The sequence below is a fragment of the Calypte anna genome, chromosome 11, assembly GCF_003957555.1.
Source record: "Calypte anna isolate BGI_N300 chromosome 11, bCalAnn1_v1.p, whole genome shotgun sequence".
Classification (NCBI taxonomy): domain Eukaryota; kingdom Metazoa; phylum Chordata; class Aves; order Apodiformes; family Trochilidae; genus Calypte; species Calypte anna.
In genome coordinates, this window is record NC_044257.1 from 16,190,998 (window position 1) to 16,218,576 (window position 27,579).

Below are 27,579 nucleotides of genomic sequence, written 5' to 3' on the forward strand. Positions count from 1 at the left end.
CCTTCTGTTTCCCTCAGTGTGCAACTTCAGCATGTAAATGAGAAGCACTTGGTTATTTAAGGAGAGAAAAATGGTCTTATAGACTGGAAACATGAATAATTGACTGTGAAACAAGAAGGTGTTAGCTTCTGTGCTTTTCTCTATGAGTAATCTGCATTCTGTTATTCAGATTTTAAGTGAGCTAGGGATCTATTTATCCAGGAAAAGGGACTTTGTGCTTTTTAGTAGCAAACGGAGCTAAGACAAGTATAGAATATGTTCAACAGTGATTCAAATGTGAAATGAGATGATGTTTGAAACAAATGCAAGCCTTGTTAATTTTTCCAAATTATTAACAGGCTAATGGGAAGTGACAGGCAAAAATATTCTAACAGCTGAAACCATTATTCCTTAAAGCCCTCAACTACACTCAGACTTCTTACTTAGTTCTCCCTGCAGCAACAGGTTATCACCCATGGGACATTTCCACTGTCGCTTCATGTGCCTCTGGTGTAAACTTTTGAAGGTTTTTATAACAGCTCAGAACCCAATGCAGTTCTGGAATGCAACCAATTCTATTCTATTTTCTTTTAAAAACACATTTAGTTCTTATTCTTCATCTGGGAGACTTAATGCCAAAGCTCCCATAAATCTCAGAGGGAGAGATTATTCAGAGATTGCTGAAGTCTTTTACATGAACTAAAATTCACCCTGGCACAGAGTGCCAGGAAAGTACCTACTTAGCTCTTGCCCCTAAAGCATTTTTATGAGACTTTGAATGGTAGATGAGTTGTGTGAAGGCATTTGGAATTGAATTAGATTCTTTTTATGATCTAGGATGCTAACTGTCTTTTATCCATTGAAAAAAAATCCACTAAATTTTATGGAAGAGTGATAAACTATCATGCATTGGCATATCATTTTTTTTCAAAGTTGTTATTGTTCTGACTCCTGCCTGAAAGTATTCTGATGATATAGGGAAAACCATGCCAATACTCTGCATTAATCTTCAGACTCTGATTGAATTGTGGGAAAGTTTGTGCCAGAGGTGTGGGGAACATTTAAAGGAACTATTTGGAAAAGGTTTAAATTTAAAATTCATTGTAGCAAATGAGGGTATAAGTGGGAAAGCAACAGACAGAGCATGATTTAGTAGAACATTAAGCAAGATCATAAAGGATAAGTAGGTGTCTCTTAGGATATGTAATATCTTACAGGATGAGAGCCACTTTATAAATGAAAGATTATTAAAGTGTAACTATTAATTACACAGAGAAAGAATATGTGTGTGTGCATATCAATGTACATACATCTATAAAAAGTGGTATTTTCATAGATATAATTATTGCTGATACTTGTTTAATAATAATTTCTCATATCAGCATAGGAACAGTAATTTTTAAATGAGGCATTTGGGAAAGGGACCTGGTGAGTTTTATGTGTCATTAAAATTACCACGACATCCTCGTGTCCTCCAGTCCATTTGAGGTTATGGAAACATGAAGAACCTCTGGTATTTCTGACAAAGAAAAAAAATTGTTCATTTTTTCCACTCTTGTTCTCTCCTCTGGCATGCAGAAATGATGCAGTCAATAAAGGACAAGTACTCCCATTTCACCAGTAATATCTCAGATTTATTAAGGAACAGAGAAAATTCCAAAAGGAGATCAAACTCGGTTGTGTTCAAAACTAAATTCAAAGTTCCTTTTTGTGTCAGAGACGTAAAGAATTGCTGGTGTTTTCTCACTATAAGCTTTTCCATCAACTTCTAGAAACAAGGTGGATTTGAGAGAGAGTCATAGTAAGAGACATTATTCACATGAAAAGATGATTTTCTGAGTAAGAGTTGAACCATTTCTCTCCATCAGAGACATCAGTAATCATCCCTAATGGTTGCACCAATAGTTCCATGCTGGTTTTCACACACCTGAAGGAACATTGATTATGGTTATTACAGAAACACGTATCTCAGCACACATCTTAAGCATTTAATGGAGCAGCACAGGATGAAATCTACATTTGTCCTCCTCCAAGAACTGATGCTGCCACTGCAAGGACAGATGGCTTCTTCTGGATCTAAAATTATTTATTTGTTGATCATCACAATTCTGTTGCTTTTAAAAGATTCCCTCCCATCTTATTTTACAGCTACTTTTCATAAGCAGATAGAATAACTTTGCAAGTTGAAGAAATATTGAGGGAAAGAATGATGGAGATAAAGCTTAATAGAATTTGGTATCTCCATAATAAATGACTCTGCTAATGTTTACATTCATCTTGGAGTTATTAATCATCCTGCTCCCCATTTCTTATTCCATCATCAAATCAAGCTGAATAGACTTTGCATTAAGCAGCTGATCCATCTTAGAAAGCATAGTTTTGTTGTTTTATAATGGCTCTCCCTCTTCCTGAAAGGGGACTTGGGGATAGTGATGGCACAGGAAAAGAGTGGAGGGGCAACAGGTCAGTTAGAACTGGTCAATAGTCCTTCCATGTACAGTCATGGGCTGCTCTAATACTTTGGGTCCACTAAAATCCCTCAGTGTCCTTCATTATTATGGAGAAGAAAGATTGTTGTGTCAGGTAACTGGCAAACAAATGTCCTAGTGGGAAAGGAGAGACTAAACTCTTACCTCTAGTTCCTTTACAGCCTCACTAAGACTTGGTGAAATTTTCTGATGAGTTGGAATAGGTTTTTAAAAATGCTTTTAGTAGCTGTTCTGGTAACTGGTTTGATTCAAGTCACTGACATGATCTTATTTAGTCAGCAACAGCTCAAACTACTGTGAACTGATATACTTTAATTTACCTGCAAGTCATAAATCCCTTGTGGTTGATAGGGCTCAATACTTATTGACCTATTTGTCATATGTTTTAACTCAGCAGGAAGCTTTTTGAGATAAGGAATAGGGTATTATCCTTTTAAAATAAGAGCTGAATCTAGCTCTTGGTTCACCATCTTTCTGGTGGACTAAATGTAATCTTAGAGGCTTCCACTGCTTGAGGGTCCTGTTTTGCATCATCAATCAGAAATGGGTTAAATGCTGAACTTGATTTAAAGTCCATTTCTCTCTATAATGATTTTAATCACTCTGGAGTGCTACTGAATATTTTATGTGGCCAAGTGTCCTGCTCTACAGTTACTGTCAAGACTGTACCAGGAACCATTGTGGGTTTTTTAAAATGGTATCTGTCAAACATGTTCTGACATGACTTGTGAATTCCCACAGAGAAATTTGAAGTATTTTTTTTATGCGTGTGAACTTTGTCTTCAGGCTATTCATATCTCATGTAAGCTCAAATGACACGATTTTCTGGAGCATGAAGGACTTGGCTAATAGGAAACAACACAAAGTTAAGCATTTTTATATCCTCCTGATGTTTGCACAGAGTTATTAGCACAAGCATGCAAAATATATGCATAAGATGAAGATTCCATGATGATAATCTGCAAGGTCTTAAAAAATAAAAAAAGATCCAACTTTTTTAGGTAATATTTTATATTGCATGCTAACATGTTGAATCTATGTGGGTTTTTTTGCTCTTTGATGGCAAAGATTTGCTCTTTGATGGCTACAGTATTGATCACTGTTGTCTCTGTGTATTTACCCTTTAATCACTGGTAAAACAAAGTAACAGTACAAGTTTTTTGAGCAGTAAGGTCATTGAAGTCAGAAAAGTCTCTCATGCTTTGTATTGCCCCATAAACCAGGGATTAAGGTGGATATAAGGGGAAGTGATGTTAAAAGTTCAGTTTAAAAATCAAAAATTAAACTAGGGGAAGATTTTACTCTGAATTTGGCTCACATCTATAGCACTCAAACTCATTGTTACATGTAAATGTGAGGCAAAACTTGAAACTTAAAGTTACAGAGTTGATTTTAGGCATGATTGTTCACAAACCCGTGTAATTAATCTGTCATTAAAAAACATAGAAAGCACTACACCAAATATATTCTCCATTAAGTTAACAGGAGTTGTTCCACCAACTTTAATGAGCTTTGAACCTACTCATAAATCTGCGCTGAGGAGTGACCAAATCAACATTTATTTGAGGCTGACCTTGATGTTAATTGTTACTGCTTCCATGTTTAACTGCCAGGAAAACTGGATGGATTAGTGGGACTATCATGTGGAATAGTTCTCTCCATTCGATGCAATTAACATCAAGTTGATATATGTACTATTACTTGTGCATAATATTAGGGGGCAGTCACAGGGTGCCAGTTACATTTTGTGTCTCTGAAACAGGAAAAAAAATTGTTTCAATTACTTTGAATGTTGTTTGTGTCTTCAGCTGGATCCTTGCAAAATTAATGTTTTTTTGATGAAGTAGCTCTGTAGAGGATCTTGGAAGTTTCAAACTTATTCAGTGCCTTTTAATCCCAGATTTTGTGTGTAGACTATAATTACTTTTAAATTATATCTCAAATTTGTAAATACCATAAGGCAGATTCTGTTCAGCCCTATGATGTTTAATGAATTTAATATCTTTCAGAAAAGTTCAGTCATCTTTATCCCTAATGGAAAAGTTTCCTGCTTTAATATGTCATATTTAATTCAATTAGTGTAAAAATATGGGAAATATATTAGAAGAGTAAAGGGAAAGAGTTCCTTTCATATTTGTCTACTAAGCAGAAAAGCAGCTGGTTTACTTGAGGGACATAATTACTATATCTTCTACTTGTACAGAAATATGGGATAGTTAGAGGGTTGGGGGGGTTGAGAAAGTATTTTGATTTTATTTAATGGCTTTCCCAATTTCTTGTCACTGCTGGTAATTATTGTGCCTTTTCTTTTAGTCTCCACTCAGTGCATTATGCTGTATTTAGGATCATGTTATTAATTGAAAATGTGTTTCAGAACAATTGTGAATTAGATAAGTGACTTGATTTAGACTTGGTCTTTATAAAATGAGAAAGTAAGGTGAGGGAAATTAATCTTTGCTCTTGACAATGGGAAGATAAGACTCAGGTTTCCAGTGTGAGGCTGGGTGTTTAGGGGAATTGAGAGAGGAAGCAAAAACATTTTTCATATGCATTATTTCTCTTTCATGTTTCTGTAGTGGTACAGGAGCACTGACAAAGATTGTGGCTTTTGAGACCTTGTTCATACATCTAGTTAAAGATAGCATCTGTCCAAAGAGCTACCAGACAAAAACAGTGGTTGAACTAAAGGAAAAAGTGTTATAAAACTGACAATCTGCAATTTTATACTTCTCTGCTTCAGATATTTCTGTCTGAAATGGAGATACTCTGTAAGTCTATTAAAGGTAAGGTATCCAGACATAAGGAAATTGAGACCCTTTTGCATGTGGAGACCTAACAATGAAATTAAGGCTGTTAGGCTTTGCTGTTTGATTTAACTCCATTCCAAGCCATCTACTTGGTGGGTTACACCTCAGCTCAACTTCAGGGGCCACATGCAATGGCTTCTTGGAGGTCTCTGTGGTCTGCAGTTTACTGGGTAGAGCTTCCTGACTGGGTTTTTCTCTAGGAAAGCAATAAACAATTCAGAATATAAAACAGGATATACAAACCAGACCTTTGTCTTTACCTTGTGCTTATCTGCAAGAAAATTCCTCTGGCCTTTGGCACCCCACTCTTATAACTTCACAGGACCATGGAGACTAATTTGTGGTTCCTTCTGCTAGTAGTGAAATGTACATGTGTGAAATATAGTTTTCAAAAACATCTGTGGAGTTGTGGTGTAATGCTAATACTATGTGGAACACCCCTTAGTGGATATGTCTTTCTCTCTAGATAATTATGGATGTGTTACACAGCTTTTCTGCCAGCCAATCAACATGAAATATTATTATTATTATTATTATTATTATTATTATTATTATTATTATTATTATTATTATTTTTAAATGCTTCTCCTGTTTATTAAGCTGGATGTCATTCTTAAGAATTCCTGAGAATAAAAATAGGGTTAAGTTTGTCTTGTTAATTTTTAACATTCTGTATTATTTTTCATGGGACAACAACTGGCTTACTTCATTTTTAATAGTTTTCTTATTCTAAAAATGGCCTATTAAGCATGTTTGTCCACCAGAAAATTTTTAATTCTCAATATTTCTATCTGATGCAGTGCTAAATGCAAACAAGACTTCACAGTTGGTATTGATTTGCACATCATTTTTTCATTTCATTTTCCTATTCAAAAGTGCTAATCAGTGCTGACAAGTTAATGAACTCCCCTACAAATACACAGATAAGCCAAGGGAAAGGTTAGTGCCTGCCATGTTCAAATTATAAAAGGTTTTCCTTAGGTGACCATTCCATCTTCACTAGAGGGAAACTGAGATGCTCTGCTCTTATAGTAACTGTCAACAAAGCAGACTGGCTGAAGAAGTGACATAAAGAGGGATATATATATAGAAACCTTTTAGCAAGGGTAAATTCATTTATCCCTGTATGTTCAAGTATATTCAAGTGTATATTTACATGTGGAATGCACTTACTTAAAATGAAAGTTCCCTGAGTCCCAGGGCTCTGCATTCAGTAAGCTTTCATAAAACTATGCTGCTATATATCTGCTATATTTAAAGTAACTTCTTATATAAATTAATAGCTCTGCCCTGGAGACCAGGACAGTACAACTACCTCCCAGCAGTTTTGTCACTAAACTTGTTTGTAAATCTTTTGCCACTGCTATGTTGTCAGCAGGCCTATCTGCTATCTGAGAACTTTATCCTTGGTGTTTGGGATGTTTTTTTCAAATACAATTCCAGTGTCTGCTTTGCTCTTGTTAAACACACATAAATTAGTGAATCTGAGGCTGTTGATTTTTCAGCTGCTGGGAGTTATGATCTGGCTAAATCTAGCTCAGCATCAGAAAGAGATTAAAATCCTGGGGTCTGTTGCTTGGTCCTGTAGATAGATCTTTGGCTGTACAACTTGAAGCTACTTCCAGAAAGGGAGAACTGTAAAACAGAGTAAAACTGAGCTCTACATAAACTGATACCAATCTGTACTGTGTGCAAACCTGATGTACTTGCTCAGCTTGTAGAGGATTAAGAGCCCCTGGTACTCTTCTGTGGTGTAGATTTACTAAAACCTAATTCTTCTCCACCTGGGATTTTCTCCTAGGCATTTTCTGCATTACCAGCAGTGATGCAGATAATCTGATCAGGGAATTTGACCACTGAAGTCACATGTAGGCTTTTGGAATTAAAGACCTGCTTTCTAAATGTTTGCAGGGGTTACAAGACCATGAAGAAGTGGAGTGATGGAAGAAAGAAAGGCTGTGCATATTAGTTAGCTTGTGAAATAAACTTCTGTGGTGACCTTAAAAGGCAGGGAACAGTATGTTTCATGCTTTCCATGATAATTTCACTTTTCAGAAGAACAGGGTGGAGATGGTTGTGGCATGCTGCCCTGAATTCCATAGGCACTTCTTGCCAGGAGTTGCCCTGGCAATGGGAATAAACCCTTGCCTGGAAGGAATACACTAATAGTCTCTGGGCCAACCATCTCAGTGACATAAATAAAAGTTTAAAACTGTGTTTTCAAAGTTATTCCTGCACACCATTAGAATCCTTCTCTTCTTCCCTGTAATACTGATGATGCTTCCAAAGCCAAGGTGCTCCTGTTTCTTGATGGTTTCTTGACTTCAGAGAGATCTAATTTTTCAAGAGGTGGAAGCTAGATGTGCAGCACAAGTAAACATTTTTTTCTCTCTCCTACCCCAAAATGAACAACTCAGAACACAACTAAGAAGCAGCAGCATCAATAATATTTTTCAAGGATGCAAGGATGAGAGGTTAAAAAGAGGGTTTTTTAAATTATTTTTTTCCCCAAATTATCATCCTGTTCTTGCAATTGGATATACGTGGTGATTATTCTGATGGAGGATTCAGTTCTTTGCTGTTTTAGTACTGTTCATATTTTCCTGAAATGAAAAAAAAGGTGAAATAACAAAAATATTGGTCTTTATTTCAAGATATAAGCTTCAAGAGCTTAAGATTTGAACTTTACTTAAATCTCTTGGAAAGCTTTGCAAAGCTATTATGCAGTCATATTTTTCATTTCAGCAATAGTTGGAAACTATACTATCAACATAGAATAAAAATATTGGGTTTATGTTTCTATTTGTATTGCAAGAGTAAATAACTCTAAGGGCTTCTAACCTAAATTTGCAGGCTCCAGAAGCTTGTGATTATTCAAGATAAGCTTCATAGAGCCTATAAAACCCCTGATTTTTCTGTAGTGCAAATGCAAACCTCATGTTTTTGAGGTGTAGCCATATCTGACATGAGCAGTGGGGTCATGTAAAGTCCTTGTTTTAAATGTAGTGCCAGTTTCTGTGCATTTCTTGTGTTTTCTTGGAAAGCTGAAATGTGTTTGTGGTATTTGTACACAGCTTTAACAACACAGAGCTAATTTGTATCCCTTCATTGTTTAATACCAAAATTGAAGTGCTAAGAAATTAATCTGAAACTACAGAGTTTGGCTGAAGTCTCATGCAGATCCTGTGGCTGGAGAGGGATGTGGCTTGGTGAGATGGCATTGAGATGCTTGCCTGCTGATTCCTCTTCATTACCCAGATGCTGAGCTCTTCCCTGTACTTCACTGCTATAAAGATGATTAATAGCATTGATAAATTGTATTTTCATGCTGTTCTCTGGACATTTTGCTTTAGAAGTACATACCAAGGTCTACCTTGGTGGCTCTTCACACTGGTTTTGCAGAGTCAGCTACAGGGGGCTGGCTTTAAATAATTTCCCTGCCAGTGAACACCTATTACCTCAAGGAAGAGAAAAAATAAATGGAATTTGCTTTGCCAGAATTAAAACATAACAAGATAAACTTGTGGCAGATATCATGGCTAGTAAAGAGCATTGAAATGTTAAGAAAAAAGGGAGAGAGGTAACTAAGTGGGAAATCAGGCCTCAAGAAAAAAAAAGGAACAGAATGCAAAAAAAAAGGTTATATCTATTCTTACAAGTTGTTCCAGGACCTTCCCTCTGTTTTAGTTTCTCTGTGCAACAGGTAGCATGGGCCTCATAAAACCCCTCCAAGATTATAATGCAATACCTTGGCACCAATCTCTCTTGTTTATGTGTCCATTAGTTCAAAGCCACAGACAGGCAATTTATTTGGTATGGAAAATGTCACCTATGGCACCCTCATTTGCATCTGAAAATTGATTTTTGTCTCACTGGGATTTTAGGACAACATTTTTTTGGCAGCCAACATTGTTGCAAAGCATAATAAAAATAATTATGTGACCACAAAAGCAGGTAAGGCTCAGTGTAAATTTTAAGAGTCTGCAGAATTATAGCTGACAGGGCATTCCTGATGAGATTGTGAGTTATCTGTGGTAATCCTTCTGGATAATTTAATATTGACACCTAAACTTAAAGCACAACTTGTGATCGCTAGCTAAGTGTATAACAACATAATGGGACTTGATTATGTTTAGTCAAACATTCCAGCATGATAGCAGAATATTAGAACTGTCAGATGAACAAGTGATGAAATATCATTTAAATTTTTTAGAGTGAAAATTACTGAGCTATGATTTTTTTTTCAAGGAAGTACTATAAAACACCTTCTGATGATCATTTAAAACTTGTCACCTACTTAGCATTTTTGCAACTATTAATTAATTTTCCTGTTTTTAATGTATTGAGTCTTGGAGTCTGTACATTTTTGTCTCTTCACTGGTGAGATGGTTAATATACATGGGAAGATGTCATTGTACATTCTGATACTGAAAAATCCTATTAATTATCAGTGTTAAGTTGTTGAAACGTTTTCATTAGTTATTTTGGCAAAACAACTCTCCAGGGCAAGATATATTTATATAACAAATTCCTTTAAAGCTGAATCAACCATAAATGGATTATGCAAACTTGTTTCCTTTCTTGTGGATAAATTGTTTTACAGCAGTGTTCATTATGAGAAAGTTCTTTGCCCCCTGTAGTACCTTCTCAGCACAGATTAATCTCCAACTTCAGTTTCTGTGGTAGAAAGACACCATTCTGTAATATGAATGCAGCTTTTTAATCTTAGATTAAAATGTTTGTTCTTTTTGCTTTTGTTCTCTGTTGTGTTTAAAATACCAGTAAAGGATGACAGTTTAAGGCTCATATTCCTTAAACCAAGTTTCTGTATGAGGCTTTGATGGGAGAAACATGTTATTGAAAGTCATGATATGACTTAGATGCATGTTAGGGGAAAAAAAGCTAATTCTTTGTAATTTAAGAAAAGTGTAGGGTTTTATACAAACATTGACAGAACACAAAGGAGAAGTTTGAGCTGATTGGAGACTTTGGTTTTGCTAAAATGCAAACTTACACTTCTTTTTTCTAATAAAATTCATATTCAGTGTTTTAATATTTTGTTAAATGAGAGAAGTGCTTGGAGTGTGACACTTCTGGCTGATTTTGTGGGGTGCCTTCCCTGTGATTCACGAGCTGGCTTGTTAAACCATAAGCAAGGACTGTGCCTAAATATTTTGCATTCACTCAATGCTGTTTTTGCTAGCAGAAGGATTTGACCTTAGTCATGGATTAGTCATTGTCCACCCAAAACTGAGCCTGCTTTAAGTCATGGGTGGCACAAATATTTGCCTTGACATCAGGCTCCAGCTGCTAGGCACCCTTGCTATCATTTAGGACCCACTGGCATCAGTTTCTAGCTGCTGCCTTTAAATAAGAAGTTAGTCAAAGACTTTATCTAATTAGTGGTGGGATGAGAGGTGTCCGTTGGCTGTCACAAGTGTCACTAAAAAAGCAGACACAGTACCTTTATATTGGCATTACAATTTAGCAGAGACTCAGATATATTTTCTTCTCTACAAATTATTTTACTGCCCATCAGCCCTTGCACCCTGAGTTTAAATATTTATTGGGGGAACAAAATTAATGACTGTTGTGTCTTAAGTTTCTCTTCCTTGTTTTAGCTGTATTGTTTTGTCCTGGGCTTATCTAGTCTGGTCTTTGTTATTTTGCTTATATTTTATATGTAGATTCAGAATTTGCAGAAGCAGCCTGAATCACAGTCTGAGAGTGTGCTCAGTAACATAGTTTTACCATATTTGGTTCTCCCCATATGAGAGAAGCAGCCACTGCTAGTAAAGTTCTATATTTAGTTTTCAACCAGTGATTTTACTGTTATAAATCATTGCATTCAATAGAAAAGAAAAAAACATTGCTATCAGTGGAGAAACACTTAAACAAATACAAATGGTTCTTTTACAAAATTAAAGGAAGCAAAAAGGTGAGTTTCTTGGGTTTTCATGCTGATAGGATCAGCAGAAGAGATTCTGTTCTATTTCTACATAATCTGCAGTGAAATACCAATGAGTTGTTCTTCAGCCTGGTTGAATGAGACCTGGCTGTTACTCTCAAAATGAACAAGACCATTTGCTTGTTTATCTTTGCTTGCTCAAAACACTGAAAAAGGCAAACAATTATTTACTTGAATCTATGTGATTTTTTTCCTGTCCTACTCCCTATGCTTTAGGCTAGGGAAGCACTATTCCCTGGAAAGATAGAATAGAAGAGAAACCCTCAAATTCTATGTGGATCACCAGTAAAATGAGTTATTCCATTTCATTCCGTAGCAAGCCTATTCCAGACTTCCATCCTATTTATCATTTTCATGTTTCTGTGAATGATCTTTTCAGTCAAAGAAGATTCCTAGGCACTGCTTCCACTGATTCCATGTAATTAAGTTTTTTTTTTAAAATGTTTTTGTTTATTTTTGCAACTTGTGCCACTAGTTCTCCAAGTGGCACATTGCATTACTTCCCCTGTCAAGTCATTGAGATCACAGAGATAACCTTTTTGTTTTCATCTTGTGCTGTAAATGTAATAAATCAAATCCTTGCCAAAAGCAAGCTTTGAATTTTATATCATGAAATTTACATTTCATGCTCTGTTGCTTATTCACAGAAGCCATCCAATCTGGAAAGAAAAATAATACCACATGACTTGTGTAACTAATACAGACAAATGTTTCCAAGCAACTGCCTGAGCAGTCTGAAGATCAAAAATTACTCATCTGAGAAACTTGCGTATAATGGTAGATGATGTTTTTGTTCACAGATTTCAAGGTCTGTTAGTGGACAGTTTGTAAACTGAAACAGGGCCAAAACCGTATGAAGTTGTGAGTGGTGCAATTTATTAATCTCTCTCAACAAATCCAGCAAAATAAAGCTATTTTAAAGCTAAGAAACTGACACTCTGAGCTGCAGTCTGAAATGGTCAGGCAATAGCAACCAGAACCTTAGGCACTAAGCTGGTAGTTTGATTTTCTCGCAGTGCTACATTTGGATATCAAAAAGAATGGTGCAAAAAAAAGTTGAAAAACACAGAGTAGAATTAATTTTCTTAGATTCCTTGGAAATTCTGCATTTCATAGAAGCAACGTGCTGTACATAAGCTGGTATACACAGTGGGGTTTGGATCACAATTTCAAGCGGAACATTTGTACTTGGCATGTGTGATGGGAACTGAAGACTTTGTCTTATGAATTCATAATGCCATTTAAGCACAGTTCAGTCAAGATTCTTCTGCAGCAAGCTGCATGATGGATAATTATAAGGAGTAAAGAGATTTTGCTGATTTAGCTCAAGCTGTGAGGCCTTCAAGTTTTTAATTCCAAAATTCTCCTGTTTAAATTCCAGTGTGTCAGCAAAGACAACAGAAATCAGAGGTCTGACCCTCAATGACTTCAGTTACTTTGGGAGTAAGATAATGTGTACAGATAAAAATACACATATTTGCCAGCTGGATAAATATGAAATACGAGCAAAAATGTGAAGTGGAAACTAAGGGATGGATAATGCTCTGTTTAGGTCAGAACTGAGATTTTTGAATGCATTTGAATGCATTACTTCTCTCTCAGAAATACACTTGATTACAACTCAAGACCTGAACAGAGGTTTTATATCTGTGGGGTGTAAGTGCTAAAATAATGTGTTTAACTGCAAAATCTCTGGGAGCAATTAGAGCAGTACTGAGTCTGTATCTTCTGTTTTCCCTGTGAATGCTTTGACCACTGAACTATCTCTCCCTGTGCAGTTACTCCATTTTCTACAGAGTGTTCCAGCTCTGCTCTGATAGCTTTGAGAGCATTATTTCTTTTTAATAATCTTGAATGCTGCTTCCCACTGTCCAGATACCCAGAGCAGGTAGCTCAGGGCCAGTGTCATGGCCAAACAAAACATGGCAGGAGGAGTAGCAGTGGAGTTGCTAAACAGATGGTACACAGGCTGGGGACTGTGGTTGGATCTGTCTTCTCTTGGCCAAGAAATTTGAATAAAACCTGTTTCCTCAGTGCTTGTGTAGCTGGTGCCTGTTCTTATCCCCCAGAGACACCCAGTTAAGAGGCAACAGGTATGAACAGGTATAACAGGTTGTTAGGGCAAAATGTGCAGCTTCAAGCATGTGAATTTTAATGTTATACACTACTCAACTATCAATGTCACAAGCTGTACTTGACTTTAATTTCAGCAGCTATAATCCAGAACAAACAAACCCTTGTAAACTATAACTCCTGCCATTTTAGGCTCTTTTTTTTCTGAAGCATGTGGTCATTAATATCGTTAGCAGCTTGATGTTACAGCTCAGGAATCACTGATCTGTTCCAGTACAGCAATTAATTTGCTTCTGATTCCTGACAGGTACACTCTTTGAATTACCTGAATTAGGCTTAATTGTCACCACGTAATTAAGGAGCAATGTGAGAATTCACCAATATCTTCCAGCCAGTGTCTGGTTCTCCATCTTGCATGTTTCACTTGTCTTTTGGAAATGTTCTGACATTTGATTTCCCACCCCAAAATAGATACCATGAAAACAAGACCATGTTGCTATTTTTAACTAGATTATTTTCTATAGAAGTTGCATTTAGAGCTAGGACTTGAGTGAGGGACTGGGTTTTTTAAGTGTCTTGGTAGTCATACTTTTTAGAAAGCTGATCTACTGCATGTGAATTTTTAGCTACCTCCCTAAGTCAGACCTTTCCTGCATGATCTCATTTCCACTAATGCTACATGAGGCTTTGAAACTGTCCAGACCAACGAAACCAGTTTAGAACTGAAGGGATATTGTCCTCTAAATTTAATTGGATTACTATGGTGGGGAAAAAATAACACAGAGCATGCTCAAATCTTGTATTTTCATCTATGAAAAATGCAGTCAAAGCTTGGTACCAACGTCAGCACCACTCAGTAGTAAGAAGTAATAAGAAGCTGTCTCCAAGACACTGCAACTCTGTCTATTTGTGTCACAGAATTGAATTAAGTTTCTCCTATCAGTAACAGACAGTTACTGACTGGTAACTTGTTTGTATTGAAGAGCCAAGATACAAGCCAAGTTGTGAAGTGGATTAATCTGCTATGAATTCAACTCTTTGGACTCAGTTAATGGTTATTAATTAATTTGTACTGAGTAGCTGGTCCAAAAGGTAAAGTGGATTAATGAAGTAACATTTAAATCCTTTCAGCCAGATTTTGAATCTATCTTGGTGAACGCTGAGTTTTGCTGCAGCCCAGATCTAAGTGGGCATTTTGTCTTCATCACAGACCACCACTTCATTTGTCAGCCTGGCAGCTCCTGTACAGAAAGCAAGGATGCTTGCTCTGCCAGGAAGCTTGCATGCATAGTCAAGTCTAATACAACACATCCAGAATTTTTTGCTGTGCAGATCTGTGAAATTCATTCCTGCTTTGCAGTCTCTTGTAACTTCTTTTTTTTTTGCCAGGAGTCAATGCAGCTCTGATCACACTCTCCTCCCCAGTTTAACTGTCCTTGATTACTAAATTTTTAATTTTTTTTATTTTTATTTTATTTTTCAATGTGCATGACCAGCTCTCTTATATGTGCTCTGTGAAACCACGGAATCCTATGGTTTGAAATATCCTTTTGGGGAGTTGGGCTCAGCTATCCTGGCTGTGTCCCCTCACAGCTTCTGGTGCACCCCAGACTTACTGCTGGAGGAGTGAGAAGCAGAAAAGGCCTTGGCTCTGTGTAAGCTCTTCCCAGCAGTAATTAAAACATCCCTGAAGTTTCAACACTGTTTTCAGCACAAACCCAAAACATAGTCTCATAATAGCTACTCTAAATAAAATTAACTCCATCCTAGTCAAAACCAGCTCATAAGGAAAGAAAAAGGAGTCCATTCAGTGGCCTCAATAGGAATATTAAAATAAGAAGTTAAGACTTTGTGTGCCTTCTATGCAATGTTTTTTTCATGTGGTTTTGTTTAAGTGTCAGAAGGATCAGATTTGTGGAAGGTTTTAGTCACTTCAAAACTCTGCTATGTATTCAGTACTATTTTAAATAGCAGTTTAGTATCTAGCCCAATGGAGATGCTTCCATTGAAGGAAAAACAAAGGAAAAAAATCCCTTGTTTTCAAGATAAACTTTTATTACAGACCACTTCTCTTAAGGCTTTCATGTCCTGACAATTGCATCAGCAAGTGCTTTCCTTGTTTATGCTACATTTACTTAAGAAGCTAGAGGTGTTGGGACATCTTCAACAATTTCAAATTTTTCTGACGTGCTGTAGAAGCAATCTGCTTCTGTTTGCTTTGCAGGCAGTCTAAGCACAGGAGAGATGGGGAGAAAGGTATTTTTAATGGTGCTAAGTGTTGTGTTGTTAGAGTATCCTGGGGAAGTCAGAGGCAGAAGGTCAGCTGTTTTCTTTTCTTTGAGCCCATATTTGCCATGCTGTTTGACAGATGCAGTCAGTCAGAGTGTATTTGGTTGTTTGTATATAAGGGATAGCTCATTATATTTAATGAGCAGTGTGGAACCAATATGAGCTTTCCTGAGAAAGGGAGTGATTCACACACGGTTCAAAATGAAAATAACACTCCATAAATGATGACAAGAAAAGCAGAAAATGGTAATTTAAGAAAAGAAAAGGCATTTGGTCTTCATTTCTGTGATGTTCTCAGGTAACCCCCATGGTTAATGTGTACAAGAGGAAACTTAATGGCATTACTTAGTCCATTATCATCTTAGAAAAACTTTCCCTTGACATGGAATGAAGCAGGTGTGAAGATAAATGAAATTATACTTGAATAGAAGTGGGACTTTTCCATCACAAAAGATGCTGCAGAGGTTCAGGGCAATAATGGAATACATCACAAAGCAAAACTTCCTATTTGTCTCCACTATAGCTGACATTTTGTCACATACACATTACAAAAATACTTTAGAATAAATTAGCATTAAAATAGTTATGATTTACACGAGTGAATTATTTGAACAGGAAGACATTTTTTTCCCAGTATGTTCTTGACTCCTCTAAAGGAATCTCCATCCTATAAAAATACATATAGCTCAGATGAATGGCACAGCAGCAAAGCTGTAGTCTGAGCTAATCAATGTCTCTGAAGTTAATGGGTATATCAGACAGGCTGTGTAAGGATCTGCCTCTCTAGTTATGTAGTAATTATAGTGGTAGAAGCACCCAGTGTAATTAAATCAAGTTCCACCAGCAATTTCCACTACTCAGATATTATACCTGACCATAGTTCACAAGCCTGGAAGCTCAATGTGCTCAGACACCTGGTTCCCCTTAGCATGCTTAGATCTTACTTGTTCTTCCAAAGTACAGAATGTGATTTTTAAGGTGACATTGACAAGACTATGTTTGAGCAGATGGTTGTGTGTGCCATTGACCTTTACAGTTCCTAATTTTACTCATTAAGGTAATTTTTATTTTAAACAGTTGTTCTTTATCTTACAAGTAAAGCTCCAGCATATTTTCTAGATTTTCAAATTGTTAACAACATGGCAAAGCATATTACTATTTTGGTACGTGTTTTAGAAATAATTTACTTTAAATGCTGCTAATAATAACAATATTCTGATGATAGAAATAATGTACATAAAGCAACTAAGTATTGCAGCACACTTGTGAAATTTCAGCTGAGAAAAATATAAAGAACCTTTTTTCTTGAGCTGATCTGCATGCAAATTCACATTTTTAACCTTATGTAGTTATTTTGTAGGAAGACTGACACACCAATGAGTGTCAGTCCCATTTGCTATTTTAGAGGAATTTTGCTTGCAACAAGCATCCAATTGATTTTGCTTATTTTTTGTATTTGGAACTGACCCCATTTTATATCATCAAGTTTAGTATATAAAAATCACTAAATGGCAAGACACTCAGCCACTTTTCTGGTCACCACAGATTGCACTCCAGTGATGGTTCCAACTCTTATTGTGACAAATCACTACCAGTACCCAGCCACCTTATTCCTATGACAAGTCCTAATGAAACTTTTTTTGCCAAGAATAATGGTGTTTGCTGCTGGAGAGTGACTGGGCCATTCATTCCAATATTCAAGTACAGAGATGCTCCCATGGTAAAAACCCAAAACAGAGTGCAGAGGTCTCAAGGAATCTAGGAAAACTGCAGCTTGTGTAGCATCAAAGTTTGGACTGGCATCTATCAATTAAAACCTGGCTTAAATGCTGGAAAAATGGGGAGGCTGTTTTTTATTCCTTGCTTAATGGGAAAAAGGAATCAGGCTTTGTTGCCAGTGAATTAGCATATTGAGTGCTCAACTATTGCTGTACCAATTCCACAGCTAGAAAGGGAATTTAATGGAGTCAAAAATAGGATGTAAAGGCTGTTTATGAAATGGTGGGTAGTGAAACGATAGTTGGATCCTGACAGATAGACCAGTGTCCATGAAAAGAGCAGCTACAAGATTGCCATCACAGATGTGATGTTGCACTTAACTAGCAAAATTATAGAACCTGGTAGGGTTTCTCTCCTACTATTTTGGTTTAAAAAATAGTAAGAAAAGTTAAAAAGCAGAATTTTTATTTTATGTCTTAGGAAGACATAGATAGGCTTCTTTGTTATTATTATACTCTTGACTCACTGAAAATAACTTAGCTTTTTCTTCCATTTGTGGATCCCTTCCGAGTCATGAAAAAATGATGAATTAATTCCTTTTGGGTCTATGATTGTCAGAAATGGGAGATCTAGATATTGTACACTCTGAAAATTCCTTTAACTCCTCAAACTAGCATGGAAAGAAACATTCAAGGTCAGGTTGGATGGGGGTCTGGGTCTCTTTGATGTCCCTGCTGATTGCTGGAAGGCTGATGAGCTTTAAGGTCCTTTCTAACCTAAAGCTTTCTGTTAGTACAAATCTAAATAAATGTCTTGGTCATTTCTAAAGAGCATGGGTCTGGGAGGTTTTCCTTACATTTTCTTGTAAGGAAAACGTAAGCTAAAGGGCAACCATGAGGGTAAGAACTAGAAAAAATTGGTGAAATCATTGTAATCTGCTGAGCACTGATATGAGAACTAAGTAGCTGGGACTGCCTTTCAAACATGTGGGTATTCACTTTTATAGTCCTTAAAAATGTTACAGACACATGGCAGGCAAACTCCTGTGTTTACAGCATACATGATGTTGAAAGCTGACTGCTCTGAGCAGTTGCCTTTGGACAGAATTCAGCTCTTTCCTTTTTATTTGACACCTCAAACGTTTTTATATTGAACTTTCTCATGAATTTTTATTAGGGAAAAAAATCTTCTGGGAGAAGAATTGAAAGACAAAAATAGGGACCCCAGTGGCCTGCAGACTGAAAGATTAGAAAAAATGGCAAAGCCTTTGGGAGAGATGGGAACTCTATCAGGGTGAGCATCAAAAGTTATGAAAATCAGCAAAACTGGGAGAAGGAATTCTCTGCATGGTTCCCACAGCTCCTTGACTTTACTCAGGTCTGAACCTGTCTGCTGAAACCTTGAGCTTCCCTTGCTGCAGTATGTTGTCAAATTTGAGGTGAAGCTAAAGGCAGTAGAGGTAGAACAGGGTTTTGGTGCTGATATGCTCATTAGATGGGAAACACCTCTACAGATGTCAGCAAGAGCAACCCTTGGAGTTTTTGACTGATGGATGTCCACATCATGCTACCAAAACACTTATTCAGCTTTGCAGTTTTATAAAAAAACAGCTTAGAGATGAAGCTCTTCTTATGAAATAAAGTAACAGCTATTAAAACAACAATACAGATCCCAAAACTGACTGAGAAACAGATTTCTGGAGTTTATGCATCAAAAGAGTAGAGAAAAGTGTTATCTGTATAATTTAACTACTTTATTGGAATGACACATTTAATTCAGCCTGTGATTTGTTTTGTAAAACTGTCATGACAACCTGAATGAATCCTAGTGATCTTTTAGCTCATGTTAATTATGCCTAAAGATGCAGGGAATGAAAATAACAACCAGATTATTTTAAAAATCTTTGCAATTGTTCTTTTTTTTCCAGGAAATCTTTAAGATTGAAGGCAACCTTGGAATTCCAAGACAAAAAAGGGCTATCTTGGCAACTCCAATATTAATTCCTGAAAATCAAAGACCACCATTCCCCAGATCTGTTGGCAAGGTAAGTCAGCAAAGAAGTGGATCAAATTTTGATCTTAAGTTATCGATCTGTTTCTCTTAAAATTATGTCATGCCTGTCACATTGGTAGGGATATTCCAGGAGAAAAAATAAGAAACAGAAAACTGTATGGAAATTGCTTTTCTATCTGTGTTGTGTAGACAGCTGAAAATGGCTTTCTACTCATGGCAGAATTTGGCAGCATACATTCTGGCAAAAAACATTAATAAGAGATATATTTTTTCATGCTGCAGATGTCTTCAGTAGAGGTTGTTGGGGCTAAAATCTGGACCAGGCATGTTGGGAACAATATCCTGCTCAAAGTGTGGATTATTTTGTTTCTATTCTCAAAACCTAGAAGGAATTCATAAGGCATTACATGTAGAAATGTCTTTTGTTCATTCCTGGCTTAATTTGTAGTGTTCAAAGACAAAATGAGTCTTCTCAGGTGTTTCAAGTTTTATGTTCTCTTGCTTGCAAAGGTCTGACAAAGCAGTGGAAAGTTTTTCTTGTGTTGTCAGGCAACCAGAGAGAGGAGAGTTCTGACAGTTGTTTTTTTCAGAACTTCAGCTATCCCACTTGCATAAACAAAATCATTAAAATAAAAATACCAATAATTGCTCAAATGGCCATTTAAGCATCAGGAGCTACAATTACATAAAAATATTCTGCATGTTGGCAGTTTTGGAACAGGGACTCCTATGAATTGCTCTGACTTTAGTAGGTGTGTTAATACCATGATGGTCTATCCAGCTGTACAGTCTTATTCCTACTTCCCATGGTGTGATTGCTGGAGCACAGCTTGAGGGCAGAACTCTAGGATCAATGTGTAATTTAAACAGCCGGCACCTAATCAGTTACTTTAATAACTGAAAGGTTGTTTTCAATCAGTAAAAGGAAAGAATAATCTATGAAGATTTTGTTTCCTCTCCATTCCCTGTCAATAATTTATAATCTGATAAATTTCTGGAAGTTTTTTCTATTTTTCTGTAGTATTTTTTTTTAAATGAACCTTAAACTTTCTAAAGACTTTTCTGAACTTTTCCCTTCATAGTTCAATGCTTGAGAATTGATAATCAATAACTAAATAGTGTTTGTTAATATGTTAATTTTTAAGACTTCTGTTGTGCAGTTTTAAAGCAATTGGAGAACTCAAAAGGTTACTTATGGACAGATGTGAAGTTTTTTTCTTGTTACTGATTTATTTCTCCCTGCCCCCTGCCATCCCTATTGCTTTCTGAGATCTGAGGTAGTCTGAGTTGATCTCTATAAATGATTAATTACATATTTTTATTGGGAGTTTAGAATGCTGACCTTGGGAACTGAGATCCCTTAAACAGAATGAGGGGAATCGTGTCCTGTTTGTACCTAAATGTTTTCCTAGCATCTTGTAATTTTGTTTTGTTGTAACTCTGAAATGCTGGTTAGGGATCACAAGTGGTGATCTCCAAACACAGAAGTGGAAAAACATCTGGCAGTGTATTTTCCAACAGCTTTAAGATACCTGTCCTCACTAGATCTTTAAAATTCAGGAACTGCAAATGATCAGCACCTTAAAGTATTCTGAGTTCTTATTATTTTTAAGAGTGCTTTTATTTTTTTCCTGGTATATTTGAGTATCTGGACATAAATATCCTGGATATAGTCTACTGCAAATAGGAACATATAGCATCAAATGAGAAAAAATTTAGAGTTATTTACAATAATGAGATATTCTAGGTCAACTGCAGTAATTTGCAACTGAAAGCTTAAAGCATTTAAAAAAAGTTTGGAGCCTCTGACAATACTTATAGTAGGGAAGGGAATCTATAGTTATCTAAATAATTCAGTCAGAGGCAATGCTGAAAAAAGAAGCAATGCTTTTAGGTCTTTTTGACATGTCACAGATATTCACAAGATAGCCCTTGAAGTATTCAGAAATAGAATAGTTTGTACTAAGCTAGAGAGCCTTAGATACCCAATTCAGGCACTTGTTTCAGATCCTGCACAATCTGTGGAAAAAGTTGATCATCTGTCTCATTTGCACTTTAGATGTTTATTTTGAATTGAATGTAGCTTCATGAATTTTCAAAAAATCATGAATTTACCCATTCCATGAAGCATGAGAAGCACATTTATTTTCCCTTCCACATTATTCTGGGGATTATCTTCAGAAGCCTCAACAGGGCACTGCATAGGCTGATGAATTACAGCTGGTGATGGGTATGAATTCCTCTTGAACTTCAACTTTTTATCTCCAGCTTGTTGTAATCACTGGGAATGGACATTGCAGGTGTGTTTTGTAGCTGTGGTTTCTGTAGTGTTTTGGGGAAGAGAGCAAACATACAGAGAATTATTAATTTGCATGTTATAATAGAATTTAAAAAACTAGAGAGAAGAAGCAAGAAAAGCAGATTCTGGATCAAACTTTGTGTAATTGCCAGGGCTCAGGGCTGGTGTGGGTTTGCTGTGCTGGAGAGAGCAGAGTTTGGCTCCTGCTGCAGAAGCTCCCAGGGCCTCAGACCCATCCCAACTCATGAACTAATGGGATTTCCAGTTAAATGTCTCAGGCTGCACAGTGGGGCATTCTCTGTTTTATTCAGACACAGCAATAAACCTAGCAATGCAAGTGCTTAGGAACAAGGAATTCTAACACACTGATGTGGGTAGGTGGAGAAATAACCACATATTTCCTTGTGTGAAAAAAAGTTCCAACTTTGGTTTTGTTTTTGCTTTTGTGATGCTGTTACATTTTCTGCTCACAGGGAACACGAAGCTCCCCTGACTGAATTAAATCTAAGATAGTGATGATTTCAGATATGACCAGTTCTGCTGGATCCCATCTTGTAGTCCAGTCTGTATATCACATAAAAGTCACATTCCCAGTTGCCCCCTGAGTGTTATTCTTCCTTTCTTTCACTGGCAAATTATTTTGTCAGTTTATTTGTCTGTCCTGGCTGCCTCTTCTTCCTTTCCAGCCCATGCTCTGTTGCCTGGAAATGCCCAAAGTTGCAAGCAAGAGTTAAGCTGCTTATTAGCACTTAGCTGGGAGCAGAGCAGATGTGCAAAAACAGGAGGGCAGGGAAAAACAATTAATTACATTTTACCTCTCAATTAGAAAACAATTGCATAAATAAAAAACATGGGGACTGCAGAGGACTTCATTAAGTTTTGGTATCATAAATCAGGAATGAGATACTGCACTGGACTAGTGAAAAAAAAAAGTATTTTAATTAATTGCAAAAATACAAATTCTTATTTAGCTTAACAAGGAAATACATGTGTAGAGGCTGTTCTCTGTGCTCTTCTCTCTGTCCTCATACCCATTTAGGAATGAGATTATTGCTTTGCTATTTGCATACAGTTCTTTAGGGTATCTCTTAATTAAATAACTATCCTAGGCATGCTGTGCCTGTAGCTGAAGGAATCTCACCTTTTAGTAGGGTGTAAGCTTTTGCATATTATCCTTCATTCCTGAGGGAAAATAGTGAGATTACAATATTTAATACAGTCCTGGTAATAAAGGCCTTTGTGACCAGATGGCCCAGGCTACAACCCTGATCTGTTACTGATGTGTTTTGTTTAGCTCTTGCTGATGGAGCACAGGGATATGATACTTAATTTTTAGTCTCTCTCCATATGTTACTTTCTGCTTTATTTGTCCACACCGAGTCAAATGAAGTACAAAACAGTGGGATACAGGATTATCTTGTGGTAATGGTGATGGGTTATTTGTCACTATACTGTGGAGATGCCTTGTAAGACTGATGGAAGAGTGGTGGCTCTATGCATCTCTTTGATGGAAGTCTCCAGACACCTTTTAACTGTTTTGGTGCACTGCATGAAGTTTCATCCTTACAGTAATGCAGAGCTGAAAGTGCAGGAAGGTAATTGTGGAGTTTATAAATAAGTTCCAGCTCTTTTTCTAGACATTAGGAGAGAAGGACAACTGCAAAGCTGGAGTGTTTTAATGTAAGCTGAAAAGTTTTGCTATGGATTTCATTGATGGACATATATTGAGTTCATGATTCTGCAATTTAAAGGAAATGTCCTTCATAAAAATGAGTATTTGATAACACATAAGGTCTGGAAGCCAGGATTTACCTGGCCTGGTAAAAACTGACAGAACTTTTTATGCTGGGTTGTCTGCATTAGAAGACAGGGTGAGGTACAAAGAAGCCTTTGCAGGAAACTAGTGATGAATTAAGAAAAAGAAAAAACTCATTTTTTGTCAGTAAGAGATTTTTTTTCTTTGCTATTCAGATGTTTTGTCCTTTAGGAAAGGGGGATGGTGTTTGTTCACATATTTGCATCACATAGTGTACATATACTCCCTGCCATTGATCTGGGCTGATGGCCAGTTAGCTGCCAAATGACTATTAGATGGCAGGATTCACTTAAGCATAAACTCAAGAGAAAAAGTGACACAGGCAAGCAAACTGGATACAAAGCTTTAAGATTTGTGATGAGGTATTTTTTCCCCTTCTCTGAGCTGTGAATTTATGGCAAAGACAAAATGAAGCTTGTGTTCATGCAGCAGTAGAAAAAACCTGAAGAGGAGAGAGAACTGAAGATAGCTGGATGGAAAAGCTGATGTAAGCTTATATTTTTGAGCAGCTTTTTGATTTAGGCTATTTATATTTGATAAATTATATGCTTCAGAGAAGAGAATTTTCATGTACTGAAGATGCAGCTGAAAAAAATAGCAAACTTCAAGTCAAATTTTGAAAAGAAGGTGACAGAAGTGTCAGGAGAGATGACCATGAGCTACCAGCCTTTGAAGACAATGTAGAGAAAAGGATTGTAGATTACAGGAAAATATATCAAAAACAAGAGAACAACAACAGGAGTAAAATAAAAGCTGAACTAAGAAATGCATTTGTTCTATTGGAAAATTAGGCATAAAATGAGGGATGGAGAAAGACTGTTTGAAGAGAAGAAGAGAAGGGAAGGGACCTCACTAGGATGGGATTCCCAGTCTGTAAGATAATGGTTTGCTCTGACAGAGAAAAGAATGGTGTGTTGAGCAGAGGAGTTATGCCTAAAAGCCTTTCCAAAACCAAGAGAGAGATCTTTACTTCTCAGCTGGTAAAGGTTTGAATCTTCATATAAGCTACTAAAAATTAAGAATAAGGAGGAGAGTTTATTTCTGACTACAGAAGTAGAAGTGGTTCTGTGTTATAGAGGAAAACTCCAGTGGATTTTTAAAATTGTTTTTTAATGACCATTTAATGTCCAAATCATCACCACATCAGGTGTAATGATATAACTGTTCCAAAAAGGATACTCAGAATAAGGGAGGTGGCCATCAGCAAGGATTCTGACTTGTCCAAAAGGCAAGAATATTTCAGTGACAGCTGAAAAAGTGGAGCCACCAGGGAGACCTTGGAATGGTTGCCTCCTGAGAAGCATTGCAAGGTGAGCACCTTTTTTAGAGAGTAGATGGAATGACTCAAATTCAGGGAATTCTGGTTTCTTGCATCAAAGTTTGATGGCTTTAAGAAAGGCACTCAGCTAAAGAATGCACAAGTGTGTCTCTCATTTTATGCAGGCAAAGATTCAACGGCTAAGGATATATATAAAAATGCAGAGAAATAATAATAGAAAGTTGTATAGAAAGGGTTGTGGGGGGTAGGGTTTTTTTCTTGAGTAGCACTTAGACAATAATAAATAAATATTGATAAATAAAGATCTTTCTAATTCAGTAGCAAAAATGTGGGGATTAGAGAAGAATCAAGTTCTGGTACTAGTACAGCAAGACTGGGCAGAAATATATATGAGTTCAACTGGTTCCTCCTAGCCAAGTAAGTGTTCTCTGTAGTGAATGTAATGATTTAGGTGAAAGAAATACACTGGCATGATAACTAATGGATATAAATTTTGGCAGAAGACTAGAAGAAAAGTTTCTAGTCCCCAGAGAAGTGTAATTAATTTCCAACAGAAATAATGAGGAGAGAATAGAAATCTTGATAAATATCTGCTCACAGTTGCACAGTACAGCTGCTGCTGCTCCTGAAAGAGCAGACACCTTGAGGTTTCCTGCTATTCTAGTGGTGTTGAAAATGTGCAATACCCTGCTGACTTCAACCTGGATGGACCATTGGAAATGTCAGAGTTTAACATCTGATCCAGTCCATGGTGGGTGTAAAGGCACACTTCTGACCTTCATGGAAAAATACCAACCTACGTCAGCAATGAATGTAATGAAGTGAACAGCACTCTATTAAATTAAAGGGGTTTTGATGCAAGTATATGAAATATTAAACTGCAGCATATTAATTTCCATTAATGAGCATGTATTTGGTGTGTTAACAAACCACTCTGTGAAAACAACACTTCAGGTTTTCTTCTTCTGAAAAGTCTCTCTTCAAACTTCCTTTTTTAAAAATATTGCCAATCACACAAAGAAGTCCAGCAGAATACATTTGTTCTCTTTAAGCTAAGAGAATTTTAATGGAAGGCCTGGCTGAAGTATTTCTGTTTACTCAAGATCTTTCAGAAGAATCACACTTGAGCAACAAACACCTTGGAAAATAATAAGGATTTATCATTTTTAGTGTTTGGTGTTGCCAATAAAAGAATTTAAAATTATTTAAGGAGTACATTCTTATCTCGTTACTCTAGGTACAAGTTGGTTGGCAACAGTGGAATTAAATTTTCTACCTGATATTGAAATACTCAGTAGATAATTTCCTGCTTCATAATAATTAATGCTAATGACCTTAAAGTGAGCACCAAACAGAAGAGACTTCATGCTCTGAAGATGTTCAGCAAAGTATATTACTGTTTAACTGTCTCATTTTTTGTCTTAACTTTGACCTCAGAAGTTGATATCTTAAGCTGTGTTGTAGATGAATGCAGAGGAGAAAAGAAGCCTCTCTGTCAGGAAATTACCTAGGTAAAGTAACTAAGAGGAAGCAAAACCCTATTTTTTCACTGACACACTAGCTGAATTTTAAACTCAAGTGTGAGGAGAATGGTTATTTCTAGATGCAACAGCAATTTCATCTAATAATGTGCAATGTTAGGTATCTTTCCATATTTTTTTTCTTCAATGGTTAATGAAGGAAGAAATGCCATTAAAAGCAGCAGCCAGAAAACTTCTTCTAGGGATGCAGGAGTTATAGTAACTAAATTGCCATTCTTTAACTTGGTTCTCTGTGGTTTTCATGAAACTATGCTGTTTTTTTGTGAACTTTAATCTTTACAGTCTTCTAAGGTGTTTGCATATCCTGAGTTGGCCAGTGGAAAGGCTTTTGTTATTTGCTTTGACTTCTCTGTCTTGGTTTAACTTGGTGTTTGAAGTAACCACTCCCATCTGTCTGGCTCAAGAAAAAAGCTATTTTCTTATTATATAGTTTTGAGCAAAACATTAATCTTAACAAGATGTGGGCCCCAGTTCTGTAATCCAAGACTGGTAAAACAGAATATTTGGATCCAGGATTTCTGTTTGTTTGGTACCATTAATTTGTAAAATTTCTTCCTACAAAGCTACTCACAGTAATACTCTTTTAAGTAGGATGACAAATGCAGCAGCATTATCCAGCACCACTTAGCAGGGTGTTGTGCTAATATATTACCAGCAAGATGAGATCTGCACAATATAAAAGTCAGTGGAGAGAACATGACCACAGAGCTTTCTTTAAATCAATTAAAATATTTATTTGATTGCTGTGAATTGATTCACAGTACTTCAGATGCCATCTGTTTGTTATCTGAATACAGTATCTTCTCCATCCCATCATTTTTCTATTTCATTTCAAACGATTTCTTTCGTTTCCTATTATGCAAAGTCAGTTGTTAGCAAGTGTGTAGTGTAATATAAAGCAATATCCCAATGAATGACATTTTTAGGAAGAAAAATAGCTTATCCTTGCCAAATTACAAACTAAATCCTGTCATACTGTCTACCTTGGTACTTCCATTAACAAAAGACTTCAATAAAGGCATTTTGTGGGCTGGACTGGCAGCAAATATGCTATTACTAGCTGTGGCTTTCTAAGTCAAATTAAGAAAAGATGGGTTTATCCTGTCAGTGGGTATTGGGGTGGTTGAAATATCCCGTGAGGACCAGGACCTGTGAACCTGAGGCTGCTCCTGCTTGTCTGTAGAGGACCTCATCCATTTCATGGAATGACTTTGGCATCTTCACACTTTTAAGTGTCTAATGAGGATATCTTTTTGCTTTACCTTATTTAAAGATGAGTCTTTTATAATACTTGATAATATGCCTTT

At 36.5% G+C, this 27,579-nt stretch overlaps 1 protein-coding gene across 1 annotated transcript in view; it reads left to right on the forward strand.

The window, feature by feature from the left end:
- The window catches only part of CDH13 (cadherin 13), a 407,424-nt gene that overhangs the window by 154,680 nt on the left and 225,165 nt on the right, over positions 1 to 27,579 (forward strand). Inside the window, exon 4 of the mRNA XM_030457618.1 lies at positions 19,252 to 19,368. Within this exon, the coding sequence (XP_030313478.1) occupies positions 19,252 to 19,368 (117 nt within the window). The remainder of the gene's footprint in view (positions 1 to 19,251; positions 19,369 to 27,579) is intronic.